Genomic DNA, 16,634 nt, shown 5'->3' with positions numbered 1-16,634 from the left:
TCCCACATGAAACCACAGACTGAAAACCAACTGTCTGAGGGTTAAACAGACTAAATCTAAGGCAAACAGGGAGGCTGCCACAGTTGATCTCAAACACCAGAAAGCAGTTGTGACTTGCAGTAAACAGCATGAGGGACCAGTAAACAGTGGCATCCACTCAGCACTCAACTGGTGACATGTGACTGCAATGATCAAGTACAAGATGACTCTACCCTCCACTTCTTGGACCTGCAAAAGCTACACTCACGGTCTGAGCTTTTAAGACCAGGACAGGCTATTATGATAATCTAGTCTAACACTAAGAATAAAACTGGCCCTAAAACCTTGCCAAATAAATCTATGGTCAAGCTGGTAACTTCCATTTTTTTTGTTCTTCAAAGAAAAGCATCTGGTTTATAATGGACAGATTAATTATCAAAACTGGCTACATGACAGAGAAAACAAAAATGACAAAAATAACAGAGAGGAAGAGGTCAGTTGTCAAACTTGCAAGGAAGGATGAAAAAAATGTATGATGAGAAAGCCAGGTGTTCACTTTTAAAACTCTGCATGCTTATTTCCTCTGTGAGCCTGGCAGCCAGCTCCCAGCTGTCTTCTAACAAGAATAGACCCCCTACTGCAAGTTTTGTGAGACTAAGACAGTGCTACCTCTTAACTTTCTTCTGGATCGGGGAAACAGACTGATTTGTGAACACTGCAATGCAGGCAAGACCTTGAATGATTTGGGCTTTTTCTGAGGTTACTTCAAATTATCAAAAATTTTTATGTTGTATGTATATAGGAATTAAGATCAATTTAAAATAACACTTCAATAATAACAAGAAGGCTTGTTCATTGAGGTAACAGGTAAAACTGTTTAATCTCAGTTTATGTTCCTGGCTCTAAGATTCAGGCTATTCTCCTGACAAAGCGGACATTTCCTGAAGTTTGCCAAGACTAGACGCTATGCAACTACTTCTCAGTCTTCTCCTCTTAGTTTAGTAGCTACTTTCCTACTGAGACATTATAGTCAAAAAGAAGCATTTTGCAAGGGATCAATTTCACAAAATAGGTCTGATAACATACTTTTATAAATGTTATTTCTAGGCACAGATCTAAAAAGACTGTATTAGACCTCTTCTGAAAGCCATTAATAATATCCCTTACCTTCCTCATTTAGAAATACAGCAGGAGTACCATACATTTCTTTTGAATCAATAAAATAGAGTATACCACACAGATCCTTTTCACAGTGATGGAGTAGATACAGCCAGATTGAAACGGTGAACCTGCATGAGCAAAAACAAACAAAAAATCCACTCCTGATGAGAAATCTCTCTATATAATTTGGAAAGCATGCATTTCACTTTAATTTAGCAAATCTGTTTCACACATGTAATCTTCAGAATAGAAAAAATCCTCTGCAGTGAAAACCTTCAGAACAACCACACTTAAGACTCTTGGATCTTTGATCTCTAACGGCAGACTTTTGTGGTAACAACAGGAGAAGAGAGTAAGGAAGCATTATCTGAATCAATTCCAGAATGCTGGGTCAGAGCTGCTTCCAGATCCCACATCAACAAGGAACTGAAAACACAACCGAGAAAAACTGGAGCCAACCTCCCAGAAACAGACTACAGAACCAAATCCCCAGATGCATGGTCTTGTCACCTTGATTGTCAAAGCCAGTAAAAACTATAAGCTGTGTCTTCTATACTAAAAGAGAACTGTGAAAATGTGCTTGGGAGAAGCAGTGAAAAATGAATCCAATCTCTGGACAGTGCAGATAGGTATGAATAGGTGTCACAGAAGTATCATAGGATAAATAAAGGCGGAGCCTCTGCAAACTGTGAACAGTGCAAAATAAAAAAACAAACACTAACAGTGCTATGTACTTAGAAATTTCCGTTCAAAGCTGGTTGAGGCACTAAAAACAGAATTTATACCACAGTCTCTAATTTTAAGGAGTTCCTCTGTGACAGACTAAATCTGCTTCCATGCTCTTAACAGAAATTTGATCACTTATTCCTGTAACATTGCCACAGCAGTTAGGTCAATGCTGAATGACTTTGAAAATTGTACCTCCAATGTACAATTCAGCAAAGCATTATAATTATTATCATATCTGATGAAATAGTTCACTTTTCTTAGTGACCTTCAGAAAGAGACTTAATGACCTTTTGCATTTCTATAATCAATAAAAATGGTCAATATTTGTTTATAATATTTTAGAATTGGGTCAGCTTGCCTTGCTTCTCTCTCAAGAAATTGTTTAGCATGAGTACCTTGTATCTTTTCCTAAACTAAACCACTGTAGGTCTGAAAGCCTAACACCTGCTTTCCTGCTTTAAAAAAAAATTCAAGGGTGATTAAGTTTTCCCTAATGGAAACTATGCCTCAAATAGCTAATAACACTATTTTCTCCAGAGATGGTACATGGATGAGGTAGAAAGGTTTGTAAATGACAATCACTTGTATATTGATTGTTAGGACCTACAGGCAAACATTGTGCTTCCAGAAATACTGCTCATGCATCCATGCTTATATATTGTTCTTTTCATCTATCATCTCTGCCAATACAGCAAACTCAATTGCCTCAGTCTCCATTTAATCCTTGACTGCCAGTCTGAGACCGTATTTGTTCTGGACACATTTTTTGGGACAGAGTTTGGGACAATGCTGACTCATTTCATATCCCCATTGCTGCAGAATGCCAAACAGTGTGAGTAGTCCCTTACAGTCCCAGCCTGCCCTTGACGAAGGCTCTCCACTGGTAGCCACCTCAAATGACAGTTACCTATCTCGGGCTCTTTATTTACAAATCCCTGATTGAGCCAAACAAGTCACCTCAGCTAGATCCATCTGCTTCTGTTGACCTTTTGTAGAGTGGGGAACCACTGTTCTGTCACACAGCCACGACACACACTGAAGACATCACCTGAAGGCAAGAACTATGTGGAGTGGGTACAAAGCTGCATAAATTCATGCCATATACTCTAAATAAGAGCTTGAGTGCCTCAGTGCCAGAAGCAGAATGCAACTGTGTTGGTGAGCAAAGGGCAGCAGACCCATCCTGAAGAGACCAGGAGCTAAAAATTGCTCTGTACTTATGGCTTCATTTATGGTTTGAGAGCTAGTAATTTGCATGCAACCTGTGCTCTCTGGCAAGTCTTCTTTGGCACTCTTCTTGTGGCCGCAGGCCAAATGCAAACCAGCAGGCAAGTTCCAGTTCCTGCAATCATTTCTTACTTCTGTAATGATGTTGCCAGGGAAAGAGGATCTGGTGGAAGGGAGGTATATTTATATATTCTTTTCCCCTCAAGTTGCAAAATATGACTGAAGAGTTGTGACAGTTTTGGGAAGGGGGACCAGAGTTGAGCAAGATGACCTTACGAGAGTGATTTCTCTGTAACTGAAAAGCATGCAGGGGCTAAGGAGTTGTACTCCTGTCTAAATAGGAGAGTTTACACAGCAGTGGTAGAAGGAATTGGAGTGAGCTCAAACTGGAAGACTTATCTAGGCAGAGGATTCTATCACTAAGGGCTTGTCAGCTGCAAAATAAACTACAGTGTGAATTTATAGGGATAAAGCTGTTCATGCTGCTTGCCCTTGCAAGAAATCCTACTCTGCTCTTGGTCTGCAAACAATGTTAGAAATGCAGATCTGTCTGTAATGCAGAAAACCCCAGGTTAGCTAGTCATGAGGCAGCAGTCTGATCATGACCGCAGGATACAGCTAACAGCCTCCTAGCTGTACCTAACCCATTCAGTTACACCTACCAGTCACACCTCCTACACAGCACTGCACTAACACATACTGTAAGTATCTTCCTGAGGTTCAGCTTAAGCCTGTCCAAAACTGGAATCAGAAGGGTCTGCTAACTAGGTTCCTTTTGCACCTTTTCTCAAATTACTAGGCAGTATTCCTTTAATTTGTGGTATAGTCCAAGAGTTTAAGTACATTCTATAGCCTTCGAAACCCAAATACAGCCCCGTTCAATTACTTGCATATACTTACATGGGATAATCAATTTGATGTTGTCTGATTGTCTCAAGTTCTCTGTTTTCAAACTGTTCAAATTTCTTCACAATTCCTGTTTTTTCTCCACTGGAAGCATATATAAATTCGAGAAGCTGGACACCATCTGCAAAATACAATCTTTCTTTATCTGACAGACAGAAAGCATTGGTAACTAATTAATAAGATCACACCCCTACAGTCAAACATTTAAATCACACAACAGTTTAAAAGTTAATACAAACTTTCAATAAGTCCTTAAACACAAGTTCACTTGTAGTTAAATAGTTGCTGCTATTAAATACGTTACAGTCTTGGACCAAATAACCCATGAAAAGTGAAATTGAGCCTGTTTCCAGATGGAATTAGAAGCAGGGAAAGAGCAGACTTATTTAAATCTAAGATACTTAAAGAACCAGTTAGTAAACAAGAAGTCTTAATTTATGTTACTCATTTAAATCTCATCCTATCTTTGGTCAAGCCTAAGTGACATTACTCCACATCTCTTGGACTTGCTCTCCATTTGCACCTCTCTATATTATACGTATGCATAGATACCAATTCTGTTCTTAACTGATATGGATAATCCTGTAATAAAACTGATAAAGCTGCCCCTCCTGAGAAACAGGAGAAAAATCTTCAAGGCATGATGTATCATCAGCTTGCCTAGAGAAACCCAAAAACCAAACAAAAAACCCCAAGAAAACAACAAAATAAACCAAACCCTAAGCAATTTGTTACAATATTATTTTAAGAAACAAAATTTGAATATTATTTCCTCCTATTGTCTATTATACTGATTTAAGAAATAGATAACACAGACAATAAGATGTTTCACAGTGCTGTCAGATAGCACATGCTGTCTCCAACAAGTATTTTAGAAAGCCCCTAAGGGAAGCAATATGTTCCCTGTTCTTCTTCAGAGCATTTATATGCAAATGTAGCGAAAATAAATGACACAAATACCATTATGGGATTTTCTAGGAGAGAACAATTTAGGAACAAATGGGCTCTTTAGGTTCTGCTTTGAGTATGCATTGAGGGCAAAAAAAATTCTCAGCAAGTGTAAAGCTAAAGATAGGCAGAAAAAAAAGTTCAGAAAGCAAAGTTGTTTCAGTAATCTATACAGTTGGCAACACATGCTTTTTTATTTAAAACCACTATTTCTTTTCCTAAAATGCTTGTTCATAACGGTTCTAGGGGAAAAAAACATGGTGCTATAAAGTTTAGTTCACTACAAAACTTGAAAATATGTTTCTGAGTGTGAGGCCATCATCTTAAGCCGAAGAAGACTACTTGTGCAAGAATTATGTGTGCATGAACTGCAGAACTGACCCTGAAATAATGCAGCAAGGGACTGAACAACTCTCTCTGAAGATAAAGGAATGATGTCCACTGACACTGCTGGGTTTTGACTAAAGTTGTTTGAATATGCTTAGAAAATAGAGGGCCAGCCTGCTACCAACCTCCAGGCTGGCTGTGAAGAAACAATCTGAAGAACAGGATGGCTTCAGCAACTCTAACCTCACAGTTATGGAGATTACATGTTCAACAATGCTTCCCAAGTAAACCACTGTATGTAACATTTACTATTTACTACCAGTAGGCACTTTTTAACAGTTTACCAGAGATGTTATTAGTTTCCGCGAGGAAAAAAAGTGCACCTACCACTTTCCTGAGGGCACTGAGGTATTCTATTCGCCTGGAGCATCCACAAATAGTCAGCACCCCACTGAAGACAAACTTTGTGGTCCTTATATGGCCGTTCAAAAGGTGGAACTGCCTCTAAAAATGTGTAATTCTTGGCAACCGCAGCCTGGTAGTCTTCACTCTGCTCATCATCATAGTTGCTAGCTGATTTGTGACTAATCCATGCGTACAGTATCACACTGTGCACTATTATTGAGTTTCTGATGATATAATCGTCTCTGTAAACCATGATGCTTGGAAATTTCAAGTGTACTTGTCGAGTTCTGCTAACATAAAGGTTCTTCTCATCCTTCCATCTCCTTCTATACACCGGTACACCAGTCCTGAACTCGGAGGAAGCTACTGCTTCCAAACTGATAATACAAGGCTTAGAACATAAATACTGAACTGAAACCTCAGAATTGTTAAGAACTTTCTTTTCTAAAATGTTTAAATGGATAAAGTCCACATAATCCATATTTTTCTGAAACTGTGGAGTAACTGCTGTTGTCTGTAATGTCTCCTTTCCAAAGGACATCACAAAGTTCTGGAAGAAAACCCAAACACAGACATGTTAATCAAAGAATCTAAGTTTATATGATTATATATTCACAGTAATAACAGAACACTGCATGTTTATAAACCATACTTTTAACTTGAAAATATGAGGTTTCTTTTACACAGCAAGCAGACATGGATAACTGGAGAGCCACCATCAAGATTTTAATGGTAACAACTTCCCTACATCAAGTTCTCCAAGTTACACATGCTTCTACAAACAAATTTTACTTACAGGGTGTATCCTTCAGCCCTTACGCAAGCGGAATCTGGTCTAAGATAGCAACTTACACGTCATGCTATTTACACATGTTCCTAGGATCAGGCCTAAGGAGTGTACACGAAAAGGTACTGGCATGTATTCGTCGTATCGTTGTTTCCTAGGATTGCCATCCTAGCCTGATGTTTCTGTACCTTCTTAAAAAGTTAGCTAATTTTGTTACCTGTCATGCAGGTCCCAGAAGGAGAAAACAACAACAGAGGTTTGCTGAGAATGAATTAATATTCATGAAGTGTTTCATTTTTGACATGTTCCTATCCTGAAGATGGACTTGGAAATCTGAGCAGCTCTCCACAGTTATGTACGCTATATATAGTTTGAGAGTGAGTGCCTGAACATACAACAAGAATATCCTCTACACTAAAGTTCTTGTCTCTAAGGCTTCAAACAGCTTCTTTTCTTTCTGCCCTGCAGTCAGCATCCAGCTTGATGCACTGCCAAGGATACTGGGGATTACTCAGCTCTGAGGGCCAGCCACCAGCACAGCAGCTCCACCAGGCCCCCTGCTCTAAAATATTCAGAATTGTCACTTAGGATTACCAGGGAAGATGGTCATTAAGGTTGCGCAAAATGAGATCTGTCTTGGGTAACTTTTAAATTCGCTAAGTTTAAACAAATTAAAATAAAATTTGTCTTGGATACCTATCTTGGATTGATGGATTTTTCATTGTGATTTTCAAAATATTTAAAAGGTTTGGCCTAGTCATTAATACATTTCTAATCATATGATTATGATTCAACTAATCATAGAAACTGTGTATTGTGCACCTGGAGGACTTGCCCACAGTCCAATATGGGGATCAGTAGAAGTGCCTAATGATAAACTCTTTTTATTTCTTAAAAATACGTTGACACTCCTTGAGAGCTACACTGAAAAAACATCAAGCCAGGAAGGCCTGTGAAGGTGTTAATATTAGGAAAAGTCAGAACTAAGTCCTACACTACTTCCTTGTTCATACAGATGAGGATTTTGGATTTAACTGTGTGATCAAAGGTTATTTTTCCCTCCGTTCCCTGCCTCCTTAGAGGCACAAAAGAGCTCAAGGGTTGTTAGTGGAACACAACTATGCATAGAGGGGTTATTTACTTCAAGACCTTGACTTTATTAAGGGCAGACATTGGAAGATGTAACTGAATGAGGGAACTTTTAGATGAAAAAGCTAGATATCATTGCTAGCAGATGGGTAGCTCTAGATCGCTGAATTTATTTAGTGTTCCTAGGTTTCTGAACTTGTCACTTGAACCACTTTCCGTAAGTGCAACCAAATGCTCTTTATCTTCTTGAATCTGACAAGAGACACTGCAAGCGAGATGTGCAGTGATGCTGAACACTGATAAACACATGTAAGCACCAAGATATACAACTTGAACAAACAAAACACTAAAAAATGCTAAACACAATACACTATGCAACTCAGTATTTTGGCTTTCTACAACAGGCAGTCTTGGAGTGACAGCATTCCCCTCTGCCTTATTTCCCACTCTACAAAATGGATGTTGGTTAGAGCATGGTGCTAATAATGCCAAGGTTGTGGGTTTGATCCCTTTATGGGCCGTTCACTTAAGAGTTGGACTTGATGATACTTGTGGGTCCCTTCCAACTCAGAATATTCTGTGATTTTTTGATATTGTAAAAACTATGCAAACTGAAGGGACTAAAAAATGAATAGCAACAGGAGGTTGGTGTCCATTGGAACACATAGTATGGTGTCTACCATATGTTGGGATAAAACACATACACAAATATTGAGATAAAAGTTGATGAGAGAGCCTTGATTTTAATACTAATTTGAGTCTCTTTCAGAGCCTGACTTGACAAAAGATACTATTCTTTTACATTTCCAATGTAATAATTCTTTGGTTTAAATACTTCCAAAAGCATTAAAAGCCCATAGCAGCTGTAACAGATCATCCTAAACCTCTTGTACTTGATGGTTATAATTCATATTTCTTGATCTTACAATAAAGAGTGCTTGTAAGTAGCTTAATCTTTGTAATATGGGGGCTGTGCCATGAGGAAGAGGGTAATGTACTATGAACACAATGCCATGTGTGTATCACAAGACATAAAAGTCTACCAGGTAGATACTGCAAAGCATAGGGGTACTACTGTGTGCTTACCACACCACACACACTTACTGTCAAAACATACACTGCCAGCTCTCAATTTTCTCAGTGGTTATCCAATACAGAGAGATGGGAACTAGCCCCCAGCAAAGACAGTTTGGGTCTGCCACAGTTCATTGACAAATATCCAGCAGTGCATGAATACGTTCATCTTATTTCCAGTGAATGGCAGAAATTTTGTGGTGGGGATCCCAAAGCAGTAAGCTCTGAAACCCAAAGCCAGTTATTTGCAGAACAATTTCCATGATGTTCCTAGAGCACTTAAGCACAATGCACCACGACTGCTGATGCGTAAGTTTAGCTTCAGCTCTGCTGATCTAGTGCCTTTCCTGTAGTGCCTGATCTGCTAAATGGCTCCCCACAGGAGATTTTACTTTGCATTCTTTGGTCCCTGGGTATTACTTGAGGCGTGTGCTGCCAAAAGGCATGAAGTACATTTGAGTCTGCTGTTCCATCCCACCTAACAAACCCTTCAGGAGGCTCATCCAGTAAACAGCATGGAGCAAAGAACCCTGAGCAACCCCACAGCGATGGAGGTCTGGCGGAGACTGCAGACCATAAACTTTCAGACCATGACTGAGTCTCCGTTACCACTTGGTTACCTCTACACAGTGCATGGAGTGTCTATCATTTAAATGCTCCTACTTGGTGAGGAACCCTCCTCCCTTCTTGTTATGTAAGATAGGGCAGAGTTAAATGTGCATCACCTCTGACACAGAGGAAGGATGAAAGAATTACACATTGAGAGTGATTATGAGACTTAAATACAAAACTTTCCCAGCACAGTAAAGAGGCCAGCTATGCTGATTCGAAATATTACCATGAACTATGTAAAGTTCAACAAGGCAGACATAAAGGCTTTGTTGTGTGGGGCAACTTAGCCACTAAAGCTGTAAAAGTTTTTTTTTTTTCTTTTCTTAAATCCTGCCGAATCTGAATGAATTAGCCCAAGTCATCCCATCAGATCTTGGTATAAAAATCAATTTGGGAGGCAAACACAGCAAGTGTTAGGAATCTGAACATTTTCAATCACATAATAATACAGAAATGATTGAGCAAGTATTCTTTCACTTGCTGATCTCAACAGGACCCTCCACGAGTTCCACATAACCCTATGAAACCTGCACCTGTTTGCACAAAACCTGAAGATAACCGCAGTCCTTCACCTGCAAATGCCCAACACATCATGCTACATTTTAAGATGTGTGAAAAGACATGACAAAAAGGGGTATTGATTTGCTGCTTTCCATCAGCACCAACATAGTACAGGCATACAAAGACTTTGACCAGAGCTTATGCTTAGCAGCATAAAAGATGAAAAAGTAGTTTTAGTAGGTGCCCCTAAAAAGCGGTTATTTCCATAAGCCAGTGCAGCACTACGCGCAGTCGGCATTCTGTCAGCCGATGTCAAAGGCCTCCCCATTCTATCCACTCCAGAAATTTATCGTTACTCAGGGCAGAAGGCTTAACACTTCGATGGGCCGACTCGGCGTCCCCCAGCTCGATAAGGCAGCGTGACCCTGGGGGCTGGGAGGGGGCGCGGGGCCAGGCCGGACAGCCGGGGGCTGGCTCCGAGGGGCGGCCCCGGCACCGAGCCCCTCCGCGCACCGCCGGACGCCGGCTCCCTGCGCGTACGACCCGCGGCCCCGCACGGACCGGCCCCTGCCGCGACGCCGGGCTGGGCCGGGGCGCGGGGGCAGGTGCGGGGCCGGCGGCACTCACCGTGAGGAGGACGAGGAGCAGCGGAGGGGGGCCGCGGGGCTCGGCCGGGGGCCGCATGCTGCTGCTGCGGCGGTGCCCAGCGCCCCCGGGACTGGGCGGCCGGCCGGGCGACAAGGATGCGGCAGATCCGGCTTCCTGGAGGAGGGGCCGCCGCCCGGGCGGGGCAGGGCAGGGCAGAGCCGGGCAGGGCCTCGCTCCGCCGCCGCAGGTGCGGAGGGGCCGGGCCAGGAGACGCGGAGCGCCGGTCGTGCTGCGCTGCTCTCTGGAGGTTCCTCGCAGCTCCGTACAGCAGGCGCCGGGCGGCGTCCCGGGAGCGGCGCGCCCGGGAGGGATCCCCGCGCAGGGCCGCGCCCGCCCGCTGCCCTGGCGGCTCCGCGGCGGCCCCCGCCCTCCCGCCTCGGCGCTGCGCTACCAGCGCAGTCGCGACCCGGGCTATCTCCCGTTCCCGCTGTCGGGCGAGGCGCTTTAGGGCGGGGCGGCGGGCCTGGGGCGCATCATCTCGGGCTGCCCGGGCCGGCCTGACAGCGCGGCGGCACCGGGCCCGTGCCCGCACTGCGCCCCGCCGGCCGCGCGGGGGCGCTGCTCCCGCCGGGCCGGGCCGCCCCGCGCCGCTCCCGCGTGTCCCGGAAGGCGCCCGCAGGCCCCGCGCCGTGTCCGCCGGGGCGATGGCGGGGCTGTCCCGCACCCTCGGCATCTTCGGCGCCTTCGTGGCCGTGGTGGGAGCCGCCTTTTACCCCATTTACTTCCGGCCGCTGCTGCTTCCGGAGGAATATAGTGAGTCCCTGCGCGGGGGGCCGTGGCTGGGCCCGGCCGTGGCGCGGTCTGTGCCCGGGCTTGGGGGAATGCTGGGGCTGCTGCTTCTGAGTGACTCCCGAGCGCTTTCCTGCTCGCCTAGGAGATACCTGAAAACCCGAAATAATACAGCTCGCAGTACCCTTATTTCGAGTTACTGGCCAGCACGTGATTTAGAACACCCGTCAGGTGTTTCTTAGAGGATTGAGATGCAGTTGAAGAAATTGAGATCAGAGAGCTGGAGCATCTCTCCTATGCAGAAAGGCTGAGATAGTTGGGATTCTTTAGCCTGGAGAAGAGAAGGCTTCGAGAAGACCTTGTAGAACACTTGAAGAGAGCTTGTAAGAAAGCTGGGGCAGACTTTTTAGTAGGGCCTGTTGCAATAGGACTAGGGGTAATGGTTTTAAACTAAAACGGGGTAAATTCAGAGTAGACAGAATGAATACATTTTTTTGTTATGATGGTGGTGAGCCACTGGAACAGGTTGCCCAGAGGAGTGGTGGGTGTCCCATCCCTGGAAACATTCAAGATCAGGTTGGACAGGGCTCTGAGCAACTTGATCTAGCTGAAGAAGTCCCTGCTCAGTGCAGGAGAGGTGGACTAGATGGTCTTTAAAGGTCCCTTCGAACCCAGACTATTCAATGATTCTATGAGCTGTTTGAGTTTTGTTTTCTAGCTGCAGTTGAAAATGTGATTTAAAACTTGGCAACCAGTTGTGATGATTTGCTAGAGCTGATCTCAGTCTGCAGAGTCCCTCAGACTGACACCTGAGGAAAACCCCGCTTTCGTGCCAGAAACACCTGCCAGGAAAACCTGCAAAAGCCCACAATAGACTCAATCCAGGAAGCCCTAGAGAGCACCTGCAGATCCAGGTGCAAAGCCTCCGTGGCTCCAGGCGGGTATTCCATAGGGGAGCATCTGTTAATCCTCGACTTCTGTGAAATACTGCTAAAGGAAATGGAGGAAAAAGTTCCGGTGCAACCAGCCTCGCCCCCTCACTTTAATTTGTATGAAACTAAGCAAGTTGATCACATGAAAATACATGTGGTTAATCTGCCAAGACAACTGAAGATTTCTAGGAAGGAAAAATAAAAAAGGATAACAAACTTACTGATCTTACTGGAGGGGCTTTGGCCTTGCATCAAAGCTGAAGTAAAATTTAACTTAAAAGCAAGTTTTTATTGAAGGATGCTATGTTTGTAGAACTGTGAGACCTTCAGCACAGACCTTTTCCACATGGATTAATTAAACCAGTGGTTTGACAACTTCTGTTTGTGACATTTTCACAGATTTCCTGATTTTCTGAATTGTGAGACCTGGCTCCTTCCCAATCCTGTGAGGTGGCTATCCTCTCACCAAGACTCAATCTTCCTTGTTGTCCTTTCTTTCACTTACCTGCATTCCCAGTAGTTTGCAGGCCCCACATCAGTCTCCCTAATGACTGTTCTGTGTCCTGTCTGCATATTTATCATCTCTTACTTCTTTGCACTGGTTTCTCTGCCTGACCAGTTAACAGCTCCTGCTGCTCGACCCAAGTGTGTCCTCAGAACTCTCAGATTGGTTCCTGTTTTGGTCCCTGCCTCTCTTCTAATCTAGGTTTCCACTTAAGACTAAGTATCTTTTTCCTTCATATCCTACAGGAAATCTCATTCCTTGCCCTAATCTATTCTGTTCTCCCCTTCTGGGTTTTGTACCTTTTCTTTTGAAATTAGACAGTTCCTTGAGATTTTGTCTCCTAAAAAAGATGAAATGGAATTACCATGCTCAGTGAACAGAACTGGAGAAGGTGGATCTGCCTCTAGTGCCTGTCCCCTTGCAAGAGAGTCAATTACTGTGATATTCCTGCTAGGCTCCAGTAGCATTAGGCTTGTACCTAGACAGCCTGATAACATGTAGTGCCAGTGCATTCCCAGTGGGATAGGATAATGAAAAATTTAAGTTTTAAGGTGAGCTTAGTTCTGAGCTTCCTCTGAGAATACGCACCCTGCAGGTTCTTAAAGGCCTCAGAAGTTCAGTGGTGTGGGCAAAAGGTTAATTCACCTGAGCTTTGACTTCCTGCTTCAAAGTACCACTGTGGTGGTGAAGTATGTAAGAAAAGGAGGGGCATTTAGTAAGGGAAAATAGTATCATTTTCTCCATTTCTCTTCTTGGAAGTGGTTGAGTCTTTCAGAGAAAAAATAAAAGCCTGAAACAGGCCCAATGTATGGAGAAATATCCCTCAGATACTGAATTTCACAAAGTTTACAAGCAATAATTTTGTAGGTGCTGTCATGAAATCTGTTTACAAGGTCTTTCAATGGCCTGAAAATGGGAATTGTCCAAAAGAAAAAAAACTTTTGACTAGTTTCATGTTGAGCATATGAATCATAGCTTCTAGAAGTAATTCATTAAGTGTTGGGATCATGAAAGGTGTTTTGGCATCTTTTATTAAACAGTAGGCATTGTTTTAAGATTATTATCTTATTGTATGTAGTCTCTCAAAACAGACTAGCTATTAGTTTCTTAGTGAAGTAGGAATACTACATTTGCATTGTGTAGGTAGATACCCAACAGAATTTATGGTGTAGCATCTAGAATTAATAAAATTTTTAAGATTCTTTTATTGGGAGCAATCAAGATATCTAGTATTTTGTTTTTTTCAGTAGTATCCTTTCTTTTGTGTTTTCCAGAGAAAGAACAGTCAATAAACCGAGCTGGTATTGTTCAAGAGGACATTCAGCCTGCAGGTACACTTGATTTATGTGTTTGCATTGATGGTCTTAAAGACCATCTTGAAGTAACGCCTGAATATTTATATGGATTTAAATAATACAGTGAAGAATACATTCAGAGAAAACATATTTAATAAACTTGCCATTAAATTATTTTTCAGGCTAATTCCTCACTAAAAAAGTATGGGTTTAGTGACACTCAAATTGACTTAACTGGCCAAATAAATTGCAGAGTTTCTGTTGCCTTCACACTTTCTTAAATAGATGCCAGTTTCCACTTCTGAACCAGCTCAGAGCAAACAAGAACTATGGATAGGTTGAGCTGTAGCTGTAAAGTTTTGTGGAATGCTGAATTCTGCTGAAACAGAGTTCATCAGCACTTTGGCAGTGCCTTCCAGCCTCACGGATGGATGGGCCATGCAGAAATCCACTACACATCAAGGAAAATTTGGAATGCAATGCTAATAGCTTTTGGATCCTTGCTGTTGCTAGTGGAAGCCTTAGAAAAGCATACAAGGGCAGTAAAATTCAAGTATGGCAGACTATTCTTGATAGTTCATTTTTTCATAATGGTAAATGGAATGGCTGTTCATTATGCAAGGTTGGCACTTCTTGATTAAAGATGTGAGAGTGCCTGTCTTGATGAAACAAGTAATATCTGAATATGTTAAAGGGTAGTGTATTTTTTTTTTTTGAAAAAGCCTCACATCAGCAGCGGGGGAAAATCAAATAGGATTAAAACCATGATCTTACAACACGTATTGGTTAGATCATTAGTGCCTTTTAGGGAAGTGGTAAAATGCTGAAGGGAAGTATTATTGGAAGGGTACTGTGAAATAGAGATCTGGTAAACCTGTCTTTTTTACTGAATGTTCAAGAGGATTGGACTGGCTCATTTATCCAAGATGCATGTACTTGATGACCAGTTCTCCTCAGTGTAACTTTTTAATTTGAATTTAGCTGCTGATAAGTTATGAGATCCATTAGTTGAAAATGAAACCTAGACAAATTTAAGTGTAAGGTGCAGTTCTAAAGGATTGATCCAACAATATCAGAACACCTTACCTATGACTGTGATAGATTTTTCCATTATCTGAAGCTTAAGATCAACATGAGGTTGTCTTTGTATATATTTTTGCAAGTTTAAGCAGAGTTGCGAATTCAGTGCAGAAATTGTTGGCTTCTTTCATTGCTTAATACACAATGCTGGAATAGCATACCTCTTGTCTTTTTTTTTCTCCAACAGTCTAATTATCAACTGCTGGTATTCTCATATTTGATTTGTAGGGTTAAAAGTGTGGTCGGATCCATTTGGAAGAAAATAATGTTGGCGGCTGGGTGTATTGCAAAACTGAAGATGGACATCTTCAGCTGCTTCTTCTTTCGCTGAAGTGTGTCTTTGGGTGTCGCTGGAGGAGAATTCTGAATATGCTGTGGGGGCGCATGAGGAGCAACAAAGGCAACTGGTTGGAATCCCAAGAGATAAAAACATGCTAGTTTTGAGAGAGAATGCTGGTGCATAGCTCACAGACTGTTAGAGAGCTGAATGATTCTAGAGTATAGACATGAAATATTTATTTCCTTGAGAAAAGGAAAAAGGATTTTTTTCTAATCTGTAGACACTTGTAATAATGAATAGAATAAATCATGCAGACTGCTGTAATTTCCTCCCTAGTTTGAAAGTTACAACATGGTGAGTGTAAATTTGTACATTAAAATTTTTAAATGAACGTGTACTTTTTTTCATTGTTTTGCAACTGTGTATGGAAGGTATCTTGGGCACCTGCCAGGTGTCCCCCCTGGCCATTCTTCTTACTCCTGCTCCTCCACAGGGCTGGAGGAGTAAACAGAATGACAAAGCTCATGGGTCTGGATAAGCACAAGGAGATTGCCTACCAGTTACTTTTGCAGGCAAAACAGACTCAACTTGGAGAAAATTAATGTCGTTAAGTAAGTAGCATTATGACATAAAACATTTTAAAGACCACTGCAGGATCCTGTATGTTTTGAAAAATGTATGCGCAGAGAGTGTTATTCCTAACGTTAGCAGATGTTTGTTATTTTTTGGACATCACACAGTTTATTGGGACAACAGATGAAAGACTCCATGTTTTCAGTGTTATTTTCCAAACTGCCATTCTGCTACTTGCTGTTCCATTTCTACCTGTCTTTGTCACTACTCTCCCACTCAGACACACCTTTCCTCCTCTGAGTTACTTTTTATTTAGTCTTCTGTTATCACTCTAAGCATTAGAATATTTTCTGTTTGCTTTCTGGGAAAATGTGGTCGTGTTTGAATCCTTTGAGTTCTCGGGTCATTTTGCATGATGGTTGGAGCCAGAGTGAGGGTATTCATTCTGTGTAGGGATCACAGATTGGTTTGGGTTGGAAGGCACCTTAAAGATGATCTAGTTCCAGCCCTGCTGCCATGAGTTGGGACATCTTCCACTAGACCAGGCTGTTCAGGGCTCCATCCAGGTTGGCTTAGAACACTTCCAGGGATGGGGGATCCACAGCTTCTTGGAACTAACTATCTGTTCCAGTGCTTCATCACCCTTCACAGTGAAGAATTTCTTTCTCATATCTCATCTAAACCTACCCTCTTTCAGTTTGAAGTTTCACTACAGAGAACAGAGCAACATTGTCACAAAGCTAATTCAGAGTTTGCTGCAGAAAGAAGAATAGAGCTGAAAAATGAAGAGGTTTTTATCATTTAAACCTTTCTTCAGTGGGACTGAAAAAATGAGGGAGCCTTGGTT

General features: G+C 42.3%; 2 protein-coding genes across 3 annotated transcripts in view; one reads left to right on the top strand and one right to left on the bottom strand.

Annotated features, from left to right (window-relative positions):
* The window catches only part of SEL1L3 (SEL1L family member 3), a 36,025-nt gene extending 25,482 nt beyond the window's left edge, over positions 1-10,543 (bottom strand). For both annotated transcript variants that reach the window (XM_082281673.1, XM_082281674.1), the window contains exons 1-4: positions 10,373-10,543; positions 5,665-6,232; positions 3,997-4,123; positions 1,147-1,268 (exon numbers count right to left, since the gene is read on the bottom strand). In XM_082281673.1, coding sequence (XP_082137799.1) covers positions 1,147-1,268; positions 3,997-4,123; positions 5,665-6,232; positions 10,373-10,429 — 874 coding nt within the window. In that variant the 5' untranslated portion in view covers positions 10,430-10,543. The remainder of the gene's footprint in view (positions 1-1,146; positions 1,269-3,996; positions 4,124-5,664; positions 6,233-10,372) is intronic.
* On the top strand, positions 10,386-15,605 carry SMIM20 (small integral membrane protein 20). The gene is made up of 3 exons (XM_082281675.1): positions 10,386-11,146; positions 13,834-13,890; positions 15,163-15,605. Exons 1-3 carry the CDS (start codon positions 10,489-10,491, stop codon positions 15,198-15,200), a joined length of 753 nt encoding a protein of 250 aa, XP_082137801.1. The 5' UTR covers positions 10,386-10,488; the 3' UTR covers positions 15,201-15,605.
* Positions 15,606-16,634: the final 1,029 nt, after the last annotated feature.

Source organism: Coloeus monedula (genome assembly GCF_965178545.1).
Source record: "Coloeus monedula genome assembly, chromosome: 5".
Taxonomy (NCBI): Eukaryota; Metazoa; Chordata; class Aves; order Passeriformes; family Corvidae; genus Coloeus; species Coloeus monedula.
This window is presented reverse-complemented; position numbering and strand designations above follow the sequence as displayed.

Coding starts and splice junctions, on each gene's coding strand:
- SMIM20 (XM_082281675.1), top strand. CDS start 10,489: ATGCGGCAGATCCGGCTTCCTGGAGGAGGGGCCGCCGCCCGGGCGGGG. Junction 11,147..13,833: donor GCTGCTTCCGGAGGAATATA/GTGAGTCCCTGC, acceptor TGTGTTTTCCAG/AGAAAGAACAGTCAATAAAC. Junction 13,891..15,162: donor AGAGGACATTCAGCCTGCAG/GTACACTTGATT, acceptor TTTGATTTGTAG/GGTTAAAAGTGTGGTCGGAT.